This window comes from Pyrus communis, chromosome 16 (assembly GCF_041283825.1).
Source record: "Pyrus communis isolate YQ-2024b chromosome 16, ASM4128382v1, whole genome shotgun sequence".
Lineage (NCBI taxonomy): Eukaryota > Viridiplantae > Streptophyta > Magnoliopsida > Rosales > Rosaceae > Pyrus > Pyrus communis.
Window position 1 is genome coordinate 11,196,131 of NC_142580.1, and position 21,597 is coordinate 11,217,727.

The window sequence follows — 21,597 nt, forward strand, 5'->3', positions numbered from 1 at the left end:
GATATACTTGTGACTGAAATCTGTGTTACAAATAGTCATACGAACGTCTAATCAAGCACAGTTAAAACTGTAGTCGACCGAAGATGATATATATAAGTAACAAGCAAATGGAGACGACCTTATGGCTCTAGTTTGAGTTAAGTTTTCTGGACTTGTGGGGTGGCATCCAAGAACCTGCACAATCACGAACCCCTTGCCCATTATATCTCATGTAACGGCTTTTATTTAAAGCGTAACTCACTCACTCTCTCTCTCTCTCATTTGCATTTGATACTCTAGAAGAAATGTCTCGCTTTTTTTTTTTTATATATATATTATTTATTTATTTTATGTTTTTTCAAAGAGATAGACACAAAGAGGGGCCACAACAGGGTGGCCTATGCGGGACGACGACTTCGACGACGAAGGTGATAAAGGTAAAGGAGTATCCGGGTTGGTGAGTCGAAGTGTTGGATTGTAACCAATGAAATGAGAGTTTCCGACCAATGTTTATTGAGGTAATCAAATATAGAGCTCGTTTGAATGTGTTTTTAAAATGACTGAAAGAATTTTTGGTGAAAATGTTTTTATAACCAATCCTTAGTAAAAATGCAAATAAATTCTAGAAAAGCACTTAAGGTGCTTCCTAGAACCAAAGAAAACATTTTATCTAAAGTGATTCTAGTCATTTTAAAAGCACATCTAAACGAGCCAATACTTGATTGTCGAATTGGGACTGCCAAACGTGCCCTTTGGTTTTTGGAGTGGCGATATGGGGTTGCTCCAAAAGAATGAGGGACAAAGCTGGAATTTTATTTATTTATTTTTTCTATCAAGACAAAGCTGAAATTTTTTAGAAAGTTTTGTAATGTGGGGTTTTTCATAAAATTGTGGGGTGTGTATAAAATGAACAGGAACTGCTCATCACCAATCACGACTAAACATGTGTCCAAATTATGAATTTTTTAATTACAACTTTGACATGTTTTTAACCTTGATTGGTGATCAGCAAGGGATGCTGCTAATTCTTTCAAGAGCCAAGTTATATCCGTATAAAATAACCCTAACTTAAATGTGCATTTCCTCAATCATTTGGACTGGTGATGTGATGCGGCCCAATAGTCGCAAATGGGTCTGAGTCTGGCTTGGATCTGGGCCATTAAGACCCAAATCATCCCTTCGCGTTTCAAGCTTTCAAAGCTCAAAACTTTCAAAAGTCTGAAACAAAGGAAAGAGAGCAAACCATCAGCAAGAAGGCACACTCTGAACACACAATGTACCCGGGATTTAGCAAGGCGTCAGGACCAACAGGACCGCCGGGATCGCGGCCACTATTCGGAAACTTCGGCAGCGGTCGGCCGCCTTCGCCTTCTCCGCCGACCAACCCTCCTTTTTCCGACGCTGCTCCGCTGCGTTCTCCGTCCAGGTTCGCTCTCTCAATTTTTCTTAATTGCTCCTCACATGGGTTTCTTTTGGATAGTTGAAACTAATTCAAAGTATCATTCTTTTTTATTTTTTTATTTTGTGTTTTCTCCTCTCTAAGAATTTCAGATATTAAATTTCCCTTTTCTGTGTTTAAGCATACTACAGAAATTTGGATAAATGGGAAGAATTTTGTCCTCAATTATGTATGAGTGGAAGAATGTATTCGTGATCGAATTCGAGTTCTTGTTTTTTTTTTTTTTTTTAATCAAATTCTATAACAATAGCTCATTGTCAGCTTTCTAAATCTGCATATCTTGTATGGGTTTATGGGTCATGTGCAAGTCTGGATTAATTTAATTAGCATAGTAAAAACCCGTGATTGAATTATAGCCATTGAGCATTTGGGTTCGGTCATGTATTAAAAACTTATTGGTTTTATTTGAACATAGGGGGCCTGAAGCTCTAGGTCCTTTGGCCTTTGAAAGAGCTCGTTCTGCTGCGAGTCATCCTTACCCGTCTGAAGGAGTCCATAGGTAATGACAACACCAAGAACTGTAAACTTTTAAATTCCTTAAAAGTGTTTCAATTGGTGTTATATGATTTCTGTCTTTGTTATCAGTCCCAATGCGATCACAAAATTATTTGGTGTATGTTTAATGTATATGTCATAGAAAAATATGGTGCTGTGATATATCATTGATGTATGAGTGTGCTGAGTCCCGCATAAAAACCTGTGATTGAATGGTCATCGAGCATTTGGCTTTGGTAAAAACTTATTGGTTTATTTGAACATAGGGGGCCTGAAGCTCCAGGGCAGCTGTATTCTCCTCCTTTAGGCTTTGGAAGAGTTCTTCCTGCTGCGAGTCAACCTTACCCTTCTGCAGGAGTCCATGGGTAAGGACAACCCTTGTAAATTAAACGTCTAAATTCCTTATTTTGTGTTTCACTTAGTGTTTTATGTTTTTTTCCATGTGTATCTGTCTCAATGTGATCACATTCTTGTGGCACATGTTTAATTTATGACACGTTAGAGAAGAATATAGTGCTGTGATATATTATCGATGCATGAATGTGCCTGAGTTATGCATAAACACCTGTGATTGAATAGCCATTGAGCATTTGGGTTTCGTTATGTATTAAAAACTTAATCATTTTTATTTCAACATAGGGGGCCTGAAGCTCCAGGGCAGCTGCATTCACCTCATTTGGCCTTTGAAAGAGCTCGTCCTGCTGCAAGTCATTCTTACCCATCTGCAGGAGTCCATAGGTACAACAACCCCTGTAATTGTACATTCAGTATTCTGTGTTTAAGATGATTTGAGAAAACCAATTACATTTAGCATCTCTTGTACCCCTTGGTGAGTAATTTTGGCATGTGGTCTTGGAGAACTGAGCGCTTGAGGCTTGTCCGCAATTTATATTTGTGGTCAATGTGTAAAGACAAACCCCAACCTATAAATTTATTGTGGCTTTAAACTAAGGAGCTGGATATATGTGTTGCACGTTTTGACTATAACAGTTTACAAAATATTAGTTTTCTTTCTTCGTTTCTTCTGAAAGATATACTATTGGTTGTTTAGATATTTTTAACTTTATCAAACCAGTGTCCTCTGCATATTATGGTCGTTGTGTATACTTTTCTGTTACATGTACAGACCTTTATGTTTAGCAGTAGCAACATTGATTCTGTGCTTTGCATTTTCATGTATGCATTTGTTTGCATGTAAGTCATTTCTGTTTAATGTGACCCTTGCGTATTATTTTGATTGGTCACTGATCCTTTTAAATCATATATGTGATAACTCATACTGATAGCTATTCTTTTGCATCCAGGTCCACAGATTCTCATCCTACTTGGGATGGTGGGCAGGGATCCTCCTTTAAGAATTATGATACCCAGGCTCATCAAAGGACATCTGCCGTCACATCATTTGTTGTTTCTCGTAATTCTGGAACTAGTGTTACTGCCAAGGTGTCCAGATTCCAAGACACTAAAGAGATCAGATCGCCTCCCTTTCTGTCTAAAGATGTCAATTTCAGAAATTCCACTCAAGTTGTCCCTAGAAGGTTAAGTGCTTTCTTTCTTGTTAGTTTTGTCATTTTGTTCTCTGTAATTGATGTTGATGAGTTTGCACTTATTTACATTATTAATTGCACTACGTCAACCTAGTGACTCTAGCTGTTGGAAGTGTGCTCACTTTTGTGTGAGTAAAACTGTATCACATGACCGCAAACTTTAATTTGGGTCAGTTTATCAACTTTAGTGCTATGATCTATGCTTGGTTATTGATTCATAATGAGGTTAATATGTTTTCTTTACTTTTTTGACTTGAGGTTGAATAGTTTCCATGAGGATATGTTCCTTGAAAGATTGCTTTGGTTTTTGGCCTTGTTAGTTCTGCTTTAATTTGCTTAATCCTATAGTCACTAAGATTTGCATGTAACTATGTGCAGTCACTTAGTTACTCCGAGAATACGATCGCCTCCCTTGGTCTCTTATGAGGATTTGCATCCTTCTGTTGGAGTTGAAGAGTAAGTTCTGAGTTCAACTTTTTGTGCATGCGTGTTTGAGTGTGAAGTGATTCTGTGACATTTAAACTGTTAATCTTTTGTTTGAGGTTGAAAAGTTTCCATGAGGATATGCTCCTTGAAAGACTGCTTTGGTTTTTGGCCTTATTAGTTCTGGTTTAATTTACTTAATCCTATAGCCACTTAGATTTGTTTGTAAATATATGCAGTCGCTTAGTTTCTCCAAGAATACGATCGCCTCCCTTGGTCTCTTATGAGGATTTGCATCCTTCTGTTGGAATTGAAGAGTAAGTTCTAAGTTCAACTCTTTGTGTGAGATGATTCGGTGACAATTAAACTGTTAATGTTCTGATGAAAACCATCTTTTGTATGCTATTGTAACACTGTCATGTACAGTATTTGGGAAACTGTGTTCTGGGTGAGCACATAATAGTTCAGCTACATTATCTCCAAAAATACTGGTCCCTTTATGTTTGCATGTCTGCTCATTGCTATGGGATCAACATAGAAAATTAAAATATTTTCCCTGTGAACATATTTTTTTTCTTATATAGGTATGTGCTTCATTTTTTTATCCAAGATGATATGCATGGTTTCCTTTTGTGTGTTTCTTTTAAACATGGCTTTAGTCTGTAAGATAACTTTATTCTATTGCAGTTTTTTTCTCGTAGTGATCTCTCTTTGAACAGGCTGTTGTTTTGTACATAGGCATGCATTTCCCTCTTCTGAAGTGGATAGTTGTCCGGAGTTACTTGATCATGCTGAATTGCGGGCTCCTCAAGAACCTTCTCTAGTATCACCTTTTGATGGGCCTTATGGTACTGGTAGAAATTTTCCTCTGAAACATGACAATGGTCAAGTCCCGAAAAGAACAAGGTTCCCACTTTTACTAGTTACGACTAATGAAGTTGTCCAAGAAAATTCATATTTTCCTCGAGATGACTATAAAACTTAAATTAACATATATTAGTAGACACTTAAAATTTTTAAGATTTGTGAAGACAATTGGGATCTACTATCTGTAGTCTGGGCATACAAAAAGGATTAAGATTCATGTGAAGTGCATAAGGGGAGAAATAGAGGAGTTCTTATCTTCTTCTATATAAATGGGACAGTTTCATTGCAAAGTTTATCCAAGCAGTTGTTTACTGTAAAGTGAAAGTGGATCTTTAGGTTTGGAAAAAGAGAAGTTTAATGGAATTTGTCCACTTAAATCTGTTATTCTTAATGGCATTTTTATGGCATATGGCTGTTTGCATCCCCAGAAACAAGGTGGGAATATTCTGAGTGAATCTCATATGACCTTTTCCAGGCCTTCTGTATCTCCTATTGGGTTCAATAGTAGATCAAATACCAGTTTTAGTACTCCTGATTCTCGGGTACACAAAAAGTCTTTGCAACCTGCAAGCAATACTATTTCTGAAGCTGCTGCAAGAAATTTGACCAGCGTCCCGGTGGCCAAAAGAACAAGGTCACCTCCTTTACTTCCCGAGGATCAAGTGTTTCACGGAAACTCTTATGCCACTCAAGATGGTACTGAACGGTAAAATTTTAGGTGTGTTGGTTTTTTTCTACATGCTTACTCAAGCTTGAGGTTTACTAAAGTATTTTTCCTGATGTCATTTGCAGAGAAATGCAAGCCAAAGCTAAGCGGTTAGCCCGGTTCAAGGTTGAATTAAGTAAAACTCCACAAAACAATCCTGATATTGTAGAGCCAGGGGTTTCTGCAAATAGACATGAGCTATCTAATGTTGAGAGGAACAAATTAGCTGCATATAAATCTACCGAACTGGCTATGGATGGTACTGATGGCAATGCGTTACCTGAGGATGAAGGCGTGGAGTCGTCTGGTATCATTATTGGGTTGTGCCCGGATATGTGTCCTGGTATGCCTCTCAACCATGATACACAATTATCTATGGCTCTTTATGCCTCTAGCATGACCACTTGATAAAATGTGGAAGAAAGTAGGACAGATGGCCAATAGTATTGACCAAAATATCGAGGGTCCATAAGTGAGGAAATATCAACGAAAGATTAACGCTCCATTTTTAGTAATTTATCTGTTGCTTTCTTCTTTTGTGCTAGAAGAGTATGAGACATTCAGTCCTTTAATCTGACTAAGTTTTCCTTAATATTTCAGAGTCAGAAAGGGCAGAACGAGAAAGGAAAGGGGATCTTGATCAATATGAGCGCTTGGATGGGGATAGAAATCAAACCAGCATGTCCCTTGCTGTTAAAAAGGTATTCTTTGTGCTATCCCCTCACCCCCACCCACACGCACCTCCGTCCCCTCTTCAAGAAATTACTTCATTAATAAGATGAAGCATGATGGATGTTCAATGTCATTTGTATACAGTATAACAGAACAGCTGAGCGAGATGCAAACCTGATACGACCAATGCGGATCCTGCAGAGGACAATTGATTATTTGCTCAATTTGCTTGATAAGCCTTACAATGATAAGTTTCTTAGCATATACAACTTCCTATGGGATCGAATGCGAGCAATTCGAATGGACTTGAGAATGCAGCACATTTTTAACCAAGAGGCTATTACTATGCTGGAGCAAATGGTGAGTCCTCTCCTCTATACTTTTCTTCCTGTTTGCTGATATGCTATTGCTTTAACATAACTTGTAATTATCAACATTAACTGTGAAGAAAATGTGTGGACATGTTTTTATTATGAAAGGAGTGAGGATTATGGGATAGCGAAATTATCTTATTCTTATGGGCTCTTCCTCATAGTTTTCTGAGGTCCTTTTCATCGTCTAGTTCCAAGCTGTATAAAAAAGGCTGGTTAAATTATTCTTATGTACTCATGTTTTTTTCTCTTTGTTTTGATAAGTAACTCGGAAACTCCTCTTTACCTTTCTACGTATTTCACATACATACTATCTCAGCATTTTTTCTTCTTCTTCAAGGATATGCATTTGGTTGGTGATAAGTACAAAGCACTGATTGTTATGCATTGAGTTTCAGATAAGACTTCACATAATTGTCATGCATGAATTATGTGAATACTCAAGAGGAGAGGGCTTTTCTGAGGGATTTGATGCACACCTCAATATCGAACAGATGAATAAAACATCTGTTGAATTGTTCCAATTGTATGATGATCACAGAAAGAAAGGAATAAACATTCCTACAGAAAAAGAGTTTCGAGGTTACTATGCCCTTCTCAAGCTGGACAAGCATCCTGGGTACATGGTAAGGTCTCCTGCAGTAGTCACACTGTTGTACTCGGTTCATTTTGTTGTTGTCTAAAGTTTTCGGGATTCCTGCTAGGTTGAACCCGCAGAGCTCTCACTTGATCTTGCAAAGATGACTCCAGAAATAAGACAAACTTCAGAGGTGCTATTTGCGCGTGATGTAGCTAGGTAATCACTTCCTTCAAATGTATTTTCTGATTTTGGTGTAAACTGAATTTTAATATAAATTGATTTCCTCTTGCAGAGCTTGCAGAACTGGTAATTTTATAGCTTTCTTTCGACTTGCGAGGAAAGCAAGTTACCTCCAAGCTTGCCTAATGCATGCTCACTTCTCAAAGGTATGATTAAATTTCTTAGTTTGTGGTATGCTTTAAAATGGGGATCTTTGACCCCACAAAAAATAAACAAGACTGCTCTATCTACCAGCAAAGCATTCAGTGCTAAGGTAGCAAGTACTGTAAAATGCAGTATGCGCTGTGATTTTAGAAACTTGCTGAGCTAGATTGATTGAAACATATTAAAGATTTTGTTTTTTCCCTTCCAGCTGCTCTATCTGTGACATTCAAGGGAAATGTTGTGAACATTATTTTGAACAAAGTGTCATCAAGAGTGTAGGCTTAAAAGAATTTGAAGTCTCCATTATTCTTATGCTATTGTAGAGTTTTACTTTTTTGCTAAATATAGATTAGTTTTAGAATACGGTTTACCTAGGGTTTTCTAAGTGGTTTCTTCGAGGTTAAGTGTTTAAGATTTTTGCTTGGTAGCTTTTCTTATGTAAAGAAGGGAAGAAGTTGCGAATCAATCTCATTGTACTCAGATGAAAATCTTTTGTGAATAGAAGACTTAGAAGTTTAGGTTGAACTTGATTAAAGCATGGTTACTGTGTTTTCTTCTCTCTTCCTCCTTCACAGCACTGCTTTGCAGTGTCTAGGGCCTAGGCTCTAATGATAGTCATACATAAAGACCCAAGGCAGTAAGATTCGGCCATAGGGTCTCTTGTAACTAACATTCTTTGCTGTTTTGACCAGTTACGAACCCAGGCACTTGCTTCTATACATGCAGGTCTCCAGAATAACCAAGGTCTCCCTATTGCGGATGCTGCCAAGTGGCTGGCAATGGAGGTATGTATGCTTTGGTACAGGGGAAGGATGAACCATTTTTACTTATCTTATGCTTCTTCTTTGATGGTTGAAATTAGGAAGATGAAATTGAAAGCCTTTCAGAGTATCACGGGTTTGCAATAAAGTCATTCCAAGAGCCATATATCGTGAAGGAAGGCCCATTTCTCAATGTTGATGAGGATTATCCTACCAAGTGTTCTAAACTGGTCAATATGAAAAAGTCAAGAAGGATAGTCAAGGATGTTTTGGGTTCTAGTCAAGTCATATCCTTGTCTTCTGAAGCAACAAAAGAAATTCTGATGACTAAGACAAAGAAGCCTGAACCAAAAAATATTTCATATGTTGAAAAGGAAAGTCCTGCTCGTCATGTCCCAGCCATTGAAGTAACAAAATCTGTTAGTGAAGTTGATGAAAAAAGGCCTAATTTTGAAGATGTTTCATCCCCAAAAGATATCAGACAAAAGAAGCAAATGATTCAAGCACCAATTTTTTCATCTCCAGAAGATGTCAGACAAAAGCAGCAAACGATTCAAACACCAATTTTTCGTCAATACAGTGAAGGTCCCCGTAGGGCATCTGCTGTGTCTCCTTCCTCGTGGGCTTTCTCATCATTTACACCCCAGCCTGATAAAGTTGATACCATGGAGAAGCCAAACTATGGTGCTCTTTTTAGTAACTCTCCAGAGGGACGCATGCATTCTGGAATGGAACAAATGCCATTGCAAATTGAGTCAAAAAAAGCTGTACAAGAGAGATCATCTGTTGGTACATATAGTTCCAGTATGGAATATCCAGTTTTCCAAAATATGGTCACCGATAAGTTGGAAGACGAGGAAATTCCAGACCTCCATCAGGTAGATGAAAACAATGATGTTATGGCGAATTCTCAACAGGAAGAAATTGAGGAGGCAAAACTCAAATTGATGCTAAGGTATTTAGCGTGTTGTACTTATTTGGCTGTATGTTGAAGCTATTGTTATCCAGTACCTTCATGTTCCCACTTTTTTCCTCATCAGATTATGGAAGCGACGTTCTCTGAAGCTAAGAGCACTGCGAGAGAAAAAGCAGTTAGCAGCAAATGCTGCATTGAATTCTTTATCATTGGGGCCACCAATTCAACTCAAGAGAGATGTAAGCTTTTTCAATTTTTTGAAGCTAATATGCCCGTGTGCTTTATCATTTTGTTTTTGTTTGTGCTTAGAAGATGATAGTTTAAGAAGACAGTAAATTTCCTTCTTTGTGAGCTTAGGTAATTCAGATTTTAGAGATTTCCTTTCTTTTCTTGTTCATGCCGCTGGTGAAGCTGTAGTTGGGTGATTGTTGTGGGTTCAAGTATGTTTCAATAGTTTCGTCAATGGAAGGATAACTAAAATTTTGGTTTTAGAGATTGTTTCTTTGTGTACTGCTGTCTTATTGGATTTCTTGTCCCATAATGTTCTTTTCTGACTTATTGAAGCATTGGTTCCTATAGGAGAATTGTTTTTACATCTGTTGGAACATGGTTTATTTGCTGGGAAGAAATCTAAGTGATTATTTATCTCCGCCTAAATCGTTTTTGTTTCATTTTGTAGCAACCAAGCACTTCTGGCGAGTTTGACATTGATCTCGTTTTGAGGGAGAGATATAAAAAGCATGGTCAGTCATGGTCAAGACTTAATGTTTCAGATGTAATAGCAGATATACTAGGCAGAAGAAACCCGGATGCTAGATGCCTATGCTGGAAAACTGTTGTATGTTCTCAGATGAACAATCTAGAAGGTGATGAACTGGGGCAGAGGAGCCATGTCTCAGGAGCAGCCCCCTGGTTGCTTTCAAAGCTCATGCCTTCGGCAAATGATGTGGACGATGATGATGAGGATCTTGTAATTTCATCCCCTGGTGTCTCAATATGGAAGAAATGGGTTCGTGACCAATCTGGTTCAGATCTGAACTGCTGTTTGTCTGTGGTCAAGGATGCAAGTTCTGATAATCCAAGTGAAAGTGTATCCGGTGCAAGTGCTATTTTGTTTCTTACATCTGAAAGCATCCCTTGGAAATTGCAAAAAGACCGTCTTCGTAATCTTCTGATGTCGATACCTTACGGTTCCTGTTTGCCCCTTCTGATCTTAAGTGGCTCATACAAGAACAATGTTGATGACTCCACTATTGTCGATAATTTGGGTCTCCATGACTTGGATAAGTCACGAATAAGCAGCTTTCATGTTGTCCCGCTTGTTGAAAACCAATGGGATGGGTTTTTCAGTGACAACCGACTTAGGGAAGGGCTACGATGGCTTGCAAGTGAATCGCCCCTTCAACCCATTCTTCGTCATGTGAAAACACGCGAACTCATTCTTACCTACTTGAATTCTTCATTGGAGCCACTAGACAAAATGAAAGATTATGAAGTAGGTCCAGACAACTGTATCCTTGCCTTCAACAAAGCCTTGGATTGGTCACAGAAGAAAATTGCTGCTGCTGTGGAATCAAATCCATCCAGTTGGCCTTGCCCCGAGATTGCTTTGCTAGAGGAGTTCAGTGATGATTACAGGTTTGTCAATTGGTGCCTGCCAATTGTAGGATGGAGCTCGTCGGAAAAAGTTGAATCACTAATGTCGGCTCTAGGGGATTGTAGACTTCCAACGTTTCCCGACAGTATTTCGTGGCTACCCAGATGTAATGCAGGAAATGAGATTGAAAACCTGAGAGATGAACTTGAAAATGGCTTGATTGAATACCTGACGCATTCAAGTAAGATGATGGGACCTGCACTTGCTATAAAAGAGGCACATGTTATGCTACAAAGAAGCTGCCGACTTGAGCGCCATGACTCGTGCTGCTATATAGTTCCGAATTGGGTTATCATCTTCCGACGAATTTTCAACTGGCGGTTAATGGGTTTAGCCAATGGGGCATTCTCTTCGGCTTATGTCTTGGAAAGTCCTCGTCTTAACACAGTTTCTGGGAACCTGGGTAAGTTGGGGCTTGAAGATACCGGACCTTCGCCCTCTTACCTTAATCAGCCGACTCTGGATGAAGTCATCGAAGTTGGGTGCGGCCCTCCTTCATCCCATAGAGGGCGGCCCTTGCTAGAATCGGGTCTAGCTCTTCGTGAAACATCTGATGGTGAAATCCACGAGACCCTGAATGCAAATGACTGGATGGAGGATGAACGAAGTTTAGCGCACGATGGTGAAGCGGAAATAGAAAACGTATCCCACGAAAATGGGAGGTTGGAGAATGCTGGCATAGAAATGGTGGTGACTGGAGAAGCGACCAAGGGAGCTGAAAAATTAAGCATATTGCTAGAACAGTGTAACATGTTACAGAATGTGATAGACGAGAAGCTGTCCGTTTATTTCTAATTTTCTAACGATTTTTGTACGAATTTTCAAACGACTTGAGTTAATTTACTTGAAATATAACCGTTAGATTTCCATCTTTCAACCACGGATGACTGTAGACCACATCCACCACGCATGACACGGTCTTAGCCGTTGATGGTTTTGCACAACACAGCCAATCCGCTCTCATAAAAAGATTGCACCATGATTTGATGCACGACTGCCGCTAGCATCTTTTTTCTTGCTTCTCGGTTTACATTCATCGAATCTACAAAAACGACAAACGCGTGCTTGCACCTAAACTTCAATCTTTTTCTTTCTTTGGCCGCGGGTCCCCAAAAAAGAAGGTGCTCTGCGTTGAACGGCACCATGATGGAGCACTTGTTTTCCAGTAATTGGCCGGCAATGTTTTCACAACACTAATAAACAAAGGAGTTGTGATTTTTTAGTATGCCTGGTGTATCTTATATACTATTGCTTCTAGCCGTTAATGCCCTGATAAAAAATTCAATAACCAATATCTGTCCAAAAAAATACCCCATCTATAAGATACACCAGAGCATATTATAATTTGGATAAATTACACAAAATTACCTCAATTATTCGTGTCATGACACTTTCATACCTCATATTTTAAAATTGACAATATTATACATCATCTTACAAATTTGTGCCAATGTCAGACCTTCTATTAATATCTCTTTTAAATGCGACGTGACCACAGACAAGACCCACTCACTAAACCAATTAGATTAAAAAATAATTAAATATATTTTTAATAATTAAATATTCAAAAATTAAAAAAATTAAAAAAATTAAAAATTAAAAATTAAAAAATGGCCTAAGGGATCCGGCCTTCCCTTTCCCCCACCCGCACCAACCGTTCTCTCTCGTCTTTATCTTCTCCCGTCTTCCCCCAACCCAAACCCAGATCCCACCCTGACTCCTCCTCATACTTGTCTTCAACAAGATCTCCCTAATTTTTTCACCTTCCCTCCCTCCAAAACGGCGCGGTGCAGCTCCAACCATTCCTTGAGGTTCGTCAAATTGCAGACCTCTGTGTCCCCATCGACGGAGTTTTCAACCGGCAAAACTACTTGATCGGCGATCTAAATCTTGACGGCCTGGAAGGCGACTTCGAGTTTGTCACAGGGGATGGCCTCGCATCTCAGGATAGCCGGCGGCAGCTTCAAATTTTTCAGATGGAGGGGGTGAGATGATGAGGAGATCGATATATTGGAAGATGGGATGCTGAGGTCCATACGAGAGACGTTGGGTTTCGTTGGAGATGGGAATAACATTCGCTGAAGCAGAGAGGTTGAGGTGGGGTAACCAGAGACAAGAAGGACTGGGTTGGTGGTTTCATCGGAGAAGAAAGGGATGGAGTTGTGGTCTGCCTTTGCAAGCGCTCGGCCGGTTCCTGGGACCTAACTGGCGATCCCCAAATGGGTCCCACTCCGCTCTCTCCGTCGATGACCCATATTCCTCTGCAGCCGATAACAACAGCCTCGACCAATCCGGCGTCACCCACCACTCCCTGACCCAAGTCTTGAAGAATTTCAACGAGATTCGATTCCTCTGGATCGAGCTTCCCAGCGGCGAGCTAAGCATCGAGTGCAGGTGGTGAAGGAAGATTGGGTATGGAGGGACTAGGGGAGGGATAGGTCGGGTTGGGAAGTGGTGGTGAGGGAAGGATGAGTGCGAGTGGGGAAAGGGACGGAGGAGGGAGACTGCATCCCAGAGAGAGGAGAGAGAGAAGAGAGAGAGAGACGGTGGTGGAGGAAGGTTGAGGGGATGGGGAAGGGTTTGGTGGCTATCAAAGAGAACAAGAAAAAGGGTTGGTGCAGGTGGAGGAAAGGGAAGGCCGAATCCCTGGCCAATTTTTTTTTTTTTTTAGTTTTTTAATTTTTAATTTTTGAATATTTTATTATTAAAAATATATTTTATTATTTTTTAATCCAGTTGGATTAGTGAGTGGATCTCATGTCTGGCCACGTCAGCATTTAACAAAGAAATTAACAGAAAAAACTGACGAAGGTCTGACATTGGCACAAATTCGTAAGATGAGGTATGACATTGTCAATTTTAAAAAATGAGATATGAAAATATCGTGATACAAGTAGTTTTTTGTCATTTACCTCAACTACCTCACCTGTAGGTATGGCTACTGGCTAGGGTAAGACTTAAAGTCCACCGCGAAAGGTGAAGGCACGTAGGCCACTCTTGCACTGAAGGTTCGGTCACTTGATGGGGAAATAAACAACATGAAAAAAGCCCCACATTCAAAACAATCTCATACCGTCATCACATTATTGAATCCAATACCCAACATTATTGCTCAAAAAATCATCATCCAAATAACATCACACGTCTTCTCATCTTTAACAAAATTAAACAAGATTCGAATCTGAAACGCTATAATAGGAAGAGTAGGATTCTCTTCCCTTCCCTTCCTTTTCCTCATATTTTAAACTGTTACGATTAAATCACGTCAACACCTTATATTGATTTTTTACAGAGACAAAAAAAGGAATTGTGAGGGGAGGGAATAGGTGGGGAGAGAATCAGCGTTATAGAAAACGCAATATATTGCTCACAAGTATGTCATGCCTGAATCAGTTAAGAATCGAATTCATATTCTCAATAGGAAATCATATTACACACAGAGCGAGAGCGAGAGAGAGGAACACACAATATGTTACATCTACTAATCATCAGTTTTAGGATATGACGAATTACAACGGAAGCTAAAGATTTTACAAGAGTGCGTGAAATGTTCACCCTGAATTTCGTGTAAAGGAATCTCCTGTATGTGCCTCCTATATCAAATCTCATTTCCTCCCTCTCTACATTCTTGGATTAGCAGAAGGAGAAATGTTCTCCAGGCATATCATATAGGTCAGAAACTGTGTCATTAGTGAGATTAGCAACGGAACCTAGAGATCAGAGATTAGCGTTCAGGGGAACTTCTTCTATATGCAGAACCAATACTTCTGCTAACGGCTGAATGCACCACCAACCCACATCCTGCAAACAGAAAAAGTTGAGTCAGGTATTTGAACAAAGGCATCGGTTTACTCTCCAAAAATAAGCTTGTTACAATCAACTTAATTGGGATTGTATCAGATATAAAAGGACCCAAGGGAACATCGTGTAAAGAAGTACCACTTGAGAAAAATAACAAGGGGGCGTGTGGCAGCTCTGTCAATTCCCTTCAGTTCAACCACTGCAGTCAATGGAGGCAACATAAATGGACAGTTGATAGAATAATAGTCACAAAATGATATACGAGAGCTTAACAGACGTACCAACTCAAAGATCTCTGACATGAAGGAGATGGAACAACAATAGCTGGGCTTCGACTCATCGAAAGCACAAGCTGACAAGACTGTACTTCTGAGGAATCACTTCTCACAGAGCGGTAAACTTCCGACCCAGTGGTAACAGATGACTCTGAAGTTTTTCTCACTCGTGTTGCTGGCCTATTATTGGCCCCACTTGCTTCATCTGCAGCACCACCAGCAGACTGTAGCATGCACATTATAAAGTTGGTAAACGAGCCAATCAGTTGAAAGTGTACATCGGAAAACAATGCCCTCTATAGCTAATATCAGATTATGCATGTGTCATGTGAAATAGCAGCAATATGATAGGAGTGTAACATGATTGCTCATATTCCTCTATTCCTTCATATTATAGATAATATCATCAAGCTAGTTGTAAATTTAAATCCTCTTCTGGGCATGGGCATATGTTATCTAGTGTCGGATGTCACCCTGCTAAATCATATGATAAAAAATTAACCGCTTAAAACGTGCAACTTTTCTATAGAAACCAAACAGAAACAAGGTACAACCTAATTATGGAAGCCCTAGGGACAACATATCCCACACCCAAGAATCTTACAGCATACCACTATAATTACTGATGAGAGTTCATACAGAGCAGGGGAATCAGCCTAAAGAAAATGTAACAAAATTAAGAGAAGGTTTGCACAATTCGTACATTGGACAAGCCTTTGATGTGAACAATGATTATTGTTATATCATCTGTCCGGTTTTCATGTTCCAACCATAATTTGTATGATTCTCCTGCAATGGCAGCACATGCATCTCGAGGATCTGGATATCTTGCCGCCTGTATAAAGAATGTTGTCCTAATATTTGTGAGCAGGAAGGATAGTAATAGAAATGTTAAAAATTAAAAAGAGAAAACTGTTTGACATTTTTATTCTTTTTGGAGTGGCATTGATGCTAAATAATTACATATTTACAGAAAACTCTGTAGCGATACAGGATGAAATCCACATATATGTATTGGTCAATTACACAGGCAGAAGATGATATATGGATACAAAAGGGCAGTACCTCAAACGCTAACTGCTTGCAAACTGTAAAGGATCAAAAGACTAGCAGTTCATAGATGCTAAAGAGGAAAATACGCAAGCTAACTTCTAGTTTTGGAATATTCTTTGGTACAGATACGACAACGTGACATTAATGATTCTAAATAAGCAACCAATAGCGCTACCATTAGTTTATATTGAGATCAGACTCAACAACCATAATGGATATACCAATGACGAGAAAGTTTTATCAACATTCTTCCACAACGATATTTGAAATCAACTTATCAACGTATCTGGAACTCCAAATAACAACTTATTTTCTGATGGCAATAGAAGTTTCTTCCGCACTTTTTGCTTTTATATGTCGGGATTTAAGAGCTAACAAATCCCAATTTATCATAGACCATATGAACACAAGAGCATACAAACAATTGTCCTCCTTGGTCATTGTACAACACACAAGATGATGAACTATCAGTGAGATAACAAAAGCAGCAAAAGATCAATGTATTAGCATAATGAGACAATCAAATACAATGCATCAATGACAAAACCAGTTGAACATCAATTAAAAGGATAACAAATAATGGAAGTATAGCTTTATTGCAGTTTGTAAATGGTCAAAGTGACATACCATATTAACCACAGCTTGGCTTGAGAGAAACTCGAAAACTCCATCACTTGCAACAACAAAGAAGAGATGATTAGGTGTCAGCTTAACTATTGACACCTCTGGAGTAGCAACCACACCAATCGTCTCAGCTGTACTATCACCTACACTCCTTGTAAACGCAGTTCCAGGATACATCCCTGCTGGAACCCACAACCTTGGAGGATCACCACCTTCACTCTCTTCATCACCCCACGACTGGATATCTGGATCCTTCAGCCCTTCCACTTGATCAACACTCAGAACTCTGGCCCCACACAGCTTCACTCTCTCACATTCGTCTTTCCTAAACGGCGTTTGGTCAGAAGACAAGTCCTCTGCAATAATTCTATTACCATCTTTCACTGCAATTACTGCTCTCGAATCACCCACATTTGCGACATAAAGGGTATCCCCAATAACAAGCACAGTTATCGCCGTAGTACCACTCATAGTATCATCAATCTCACTATTATGCAACTCATAATTCGTCGTTAGAAAAGCAGAATTGTAAGCTTTCACAGGGTCAGCTGACAATGTGGGATCATTCGCTAGTATCTCTACTAACCTGTCCTTAACAAAATTAGAACACTGGGTACCCAATTGGCCATGCCCATCAAACACACCAAAGAAATGGATATTTGGGTTACCTTGGACTTGCGTTCTAACACAGAAACTGTCCTGGTTTTCCTTATCCGGCGAGTCGGGATAGTAGCCGCGCTGCGTTAACAAAGAGTACTCTAAACGATAATCGTGTGAAGGAACAGGGACGAATTCCAATGACCTCTCTGAGAGTATGTTCTTCCTCTGAGCGCTGTACGGACCAGCATCTCTGAAGTCCCGTAGATCACCATCGGAAGACTGGGGGTACCGGCCGCAACACTTGCCATGGACACAACCCATGGCTTCTATAAGGAAAAGAATCGAGATGAACAGAGCCAAGAAATTCAATTCCAGGCCAATTGCAGCCCGTGTTTGAGAAAATGCCTGAAAGAAACCAAGCGCGATCAGCTTCCAAAACGCAATTCTTGGTGCGAATGGCGAAATGGGTAGTCTTGGGATTCGACATTGTGGAGCTTGATGTGGTGACTCTGAGCAGAGCTCATGATTCAGAACCAGAATTTAGGCACGACGAATAAAACCCTAAAAGCAAATGAACTGAGAAAATGGATCCCTGGGAGCAGTGACAACAGAGGATTAAGCTTCCCCAGATGATAATTTCTGGTGGGTTTTGTTTTCCACCCTGAAAGAAAAGAACTTTCCGGGAAAATTCTCCTCAGAAGAGAAAAAAATCCGCCACCCAGAAACGATGTTCAACACAAAACCACAGAGCAACGCAAAGGGGAATAAAAAGTTAAAAAGGTGGAAACATTTTGGTGCTTCTGTGATCACACGCGCAACGGGGAATTGACACAGAAAACCGAGGACTTTGCAGTTTTTCAGATGGAAAAATACAAATTCTACTTTCTTTTCAGGGCGAAAGATGAGGGATCAAGAACTTAAAGATTCAAAAAATGCGAAACCCTAAGAAAGGAAGAGTCCAAAGAAGATGGGGTCTTTCCGTGTCCCTGTGTCCCTCTGTGACTGAAAATGGTGACGAAATGGGGTTTCTTTCAAGAGAGAGAGGGAGGGCAATGATATTCTATGTGTGCATGGGTGGGTTGAGTGTGTTAAAGAAACCCATGTCCCAAGAAATCGACCAAACCATGTAAAAGGTACTGTCCCTTTCTGTAATTTAATTTCTAAATATATAAAAAATTTATTTATTACTACATTGTCAGAAAAAAAAATTGAGCTTGGTTCATCAACTTTGGACTAATTAGAGTTTTGATTACGAGAAATGTTAATGAAACTATTTTAAAAGTAAAGTTCACTATATATTTTTTGTCATCTCATATTTTTACAACAACGTTTTATAATATTTATACGGGAATTAAAGTTAAAATGTGAGGTGGGAGAAAATCCATAGAAAGTCACACTTTAAAACCCCCTTAACATTTCTATTTGAATATTAAATAAAAATTGTTGTTTCACAATGTGGCAAGTTTAGAAACTGATTAAAGTTTTTAGTTTAGAGACTAATGCTTTTATTCTCAATGTTGTTATTGACACGATAAAAATGAAATTATGCACTTTTTTGGTGCAAATTTTCCGTTATGTTTTTATTAATTTGGTGTGATGTGTGCATAATGGCAAGGGTGGAGCCATAAGGGACCAGAGTGGTCACGGGTCAATCCTATAGTTGTAGAACGGTGAGACATAAGGAAGAAGATGAATTGTCTATGTAAAGAAGATCAATTGTCCATGTAAAGACATGAGGAAAAGCAACCTATTAGTGAAAAGAGATGTATCAAATTATCACATCTATGCCCCTCTAAGAAAACACCCCCTCCCTCCAACCTCGAAACCTTTTGTCATTCTTATTGAATGATTTAAACCTATTGAGTTTGAACTCAAATTGGTTTAATACACAAAATAGTTGAATTTTTGTGAAAATCAATAATGAAGAACTAAGGTTCTAGACACTCGTTAACCTAGTTTTTAATGGTTCAAATTAAACAAATTGGCTTAATTGGATGATGTCTCTTAATTGATGTATCCTTATGGTGGGAAGCGATTTAATTGGGTCTTTGATTGGGGGTGGTAGGAGAGGTGCAGGTAGCTGGGTGGGTGGGTGGTTGGGGGAAGGAGTGATGAACATTGGGTGTCTTTGGTTTGGAGAGGTAGGGGTGGATGTCGGAGGTTGTGGTAGTAAATTTTTGTCGTCTTCAGTCCTGACAAAAACGTACAAAATAAAACAACACTGTTAATCAAGGCCAAAGCCACACACGCCCAAGAGATGAGAGGAAAAATGGGGTGACTACGAGGGAGAGAAAATGAATAGCAAAATTCTTTTGTGTTTGATTTGCTATAATGCCCATAACTTTTATTTTGGTTATTTTTCTTTAGTTTTGTTTTTAGGGATAAAATGGTATTTTCACCATCTTTTGGTTGACAAAGAGTGTTCTATTAATAGTTAGTATAGATTAAATATTTTACTATTCTGTTGATAGAAACACAGTGACAAAATTATATTTTTTGATAGTGACCACAAGGGTTTTTAACCCTTTTAATTATTATATCAAGCAAATGATTTTCATTAAACAAAAATATCTAATTATTTTTAGAAAATAATTTATGCACTCCTCTTGTATTTTACTTTTTCCAAACTTATTATGAATATTGCCCCCATAAAAAAATGGGTTTAGAAAGAAAAAGCGATCACAAAAACCTATTAGTGAAAAGAGAAATATTTAATTACCCCATCGATGTCCTCCAAGAAAACAAATCAAACCACCCCCCCCCCCAAAAAAAAAAAAAATAATCCAACCTCTGAAACTTTTTTTCATTCCTATTGAATGATTTAACTCAATGAGTTTGAACTCAAATTGGTTTAATTCACAAAATAGTTGAATTTTTGTGAAAATTATTAATGAATAACTAAGGTTCTACGCACAAACTCGTTAACCTAGTTTTTAGTGGTTCATATTAAACAAATGACTTAATTGGATGATGTCTCTTAATTGATTTATCCTTGCGGTATTGAAGCATTGCTTCTATATAATGATGAGATGAGATTTGGGTCTTCGATTGTGGGTGGTAGGGGAGGTGCAAGTGGCGTGGCTGGATCGTTGGGGAAGGGGTGAAGAACATTGGGTGTCTTTGGGTTTGGAGATGTGGGGGTGGATGTCGGAAGTGACTTTGGTTGGGCTTCTTTATTTAATAATAAATCTTTTTAGGGGTGTATTTAATAATATGTGACGTGCTAATAGAGACGAAGGGCATTCTGAGGATGAATCTAGTGGATTCACCAGGCACGCCCATATATTAATTTGTTGAAAAACTCATTCGCCCATTTGTATTTCTACAATCATGCTTACAAATATGCAACTGACTGAATAGGAAAGGCAGGACGACTTTGCTTAAGACCGGAATGTTACCCTCACTCGAACTAAAGAACTAAACTCAAATCATTGATCATTCCCACTCATGCTTGCCTCCGTTGCCTATCTAAAAGAAGAAAAGATGCAAGTCACATATTGTTGAATACACATCCCACAAAAATTTATTATTAATTAACTTACATATCCTAATATGAGATGACTATTTAGGCTTTATAAGATTTTAAGAAAGAAACTTATTTTCTGTATACGCTCCAAATTATTTTCAACATGTATTCTAATATACTTCTTTTCCAAGCTCTCATAGCCACTCCCTCTCTACTGTAGAACAACATTCAAATCACTAAAAGCACAAACACGTTTGATTGGAAATAGTTATTTACGACAAATGAAACATAAAATCAACGTTATGGAGACTTCACATAAAATAAGACTTCATAGTTGTTTCATTCTTTCTGCAACAACGGTTGCAGAGTCGTTATACATATTCTAGTATTTCCATGACTTAACAACATTTAACGCAGACTATAGATCTTACAATTTACAATATGCATTAGACTAGGCATAATTTAGACACTAATGAAGCACTTAATTTTATATAATATGTGTGGAATGTGAGGATAGTAAGGGAAAATATGCAGAGTGTATTAAAATTGAGAAAGAAAATATGGAGTTTGTTTAACAATATATAATGTGCTAATAAAACGACCATCTTCCTTGAATTCAAATATTGGACTGAGTCCTTCAAATTGCCGACCTAATTAAATATTAAATAATATGCTTACCTTGTATGAAATTAATTTTTTTGTTTTTTGAACAAACGATATTATTTACACTAAATAGGAGAGGGTGGACTTAGCCTCATAATAGACTAGCAATAATGAGGTTTAACTTCACCTTTGACGATAATCGAACCTAATACCTCTTACTTATAAGTAATGATGAATACCACTAAACCGTAATACTAAGTGGCTATATGAAAGCAAATTTAAGTTAGCAATTTTATTATTTAGTGCGTTTCAAATTTGGAATAAAACCACGAAAAAGCAAGGTTATCAGAAGCAAAGC

The 21,597-nt window shown here is 38.6% G+C and overlaps 2 protein-coding genes across 3 annotated transcripts; one reads left to right on the forward strand and one right to left on the reverse strand.

Annotated features, from left to right (window-relative positions):
- Positions 1–1,173: 1,173 nt before the first annotated feature.
- On the forward strand, positions 1,174–11,694 carry LOC137731804 (SAC3 family protein B). 2 transcript variants are annotated; one of them, XM_068471029.2, is made up of 19 exons: positions 1,174–1,405; positions 1,854–1,937; positions 2,200–2,298; positions 2,573–2,671; positions 3,238–3,471; positions 3,859–3,936; positions 4,143–4,220; positions 4,642–4,809; positions 5,246–5,476; positions 5,563–5,819; positions 6,077–6,177; positions 6,293–6,508; positions 6,918–7,145; positions 7,224–7,315; positions 7,392–7,485; positions 8,176–8,268; positions 8,346–9,199; positions 9,285–9,399; positions 9,840–11,694. In XM_068471029.2, the coding sequence occupies exons 1-19, from the start codon at positions 1,254–1,256 to the stop codon at positions 11,610–11,612; spliced, it is 5,046 nt and encodes a 1,681-aa protein (XP_068327130.2). In that variant the 5' UTR covers positions 1,174–1,253; the 3' UTR covers positions 11,613–11,694. The 2 variants fall into 2 exon arrangements, with proteins under 2 accessions (XP_068327130.2, XP_088543671.1); XM_088687545.1 differs by lacking the exon at positions 4,143–4,220 and having other exon boundaries at positions 1,190–1,405.
- Positions 11,695–14,161: 2,467 nt separating this feature from the next.
- On the reverse strand, positions 14,162–18,257 carry LOC137731988 (putative protein phosphatase 2C 35). Its single transcript, XM_068471263.2, has 5 exons — positions 16,574–18,257; positions 15,597–15,728; positions 14,900–15,117; positions 14,757–14,817; positions 14,162–14,618 (listed from the first exon to the last, which is right to left on the reverse strand). Exons 1-4 carry the CDS (start codon positions 17,489–17,491, stop codon positions 14,811–14,813), a joined length of 1,275 nt encoding a protein of 424 aa, XP_068327364.2. The 5' UTR covers positions 17,492–18,257; the 3' UTR covers positions 14,162–14,618; positions 14,757–14,810.
- Between the last annotated feature and the right edge of the window lie 3,340 nt (positions 18,258–21,597).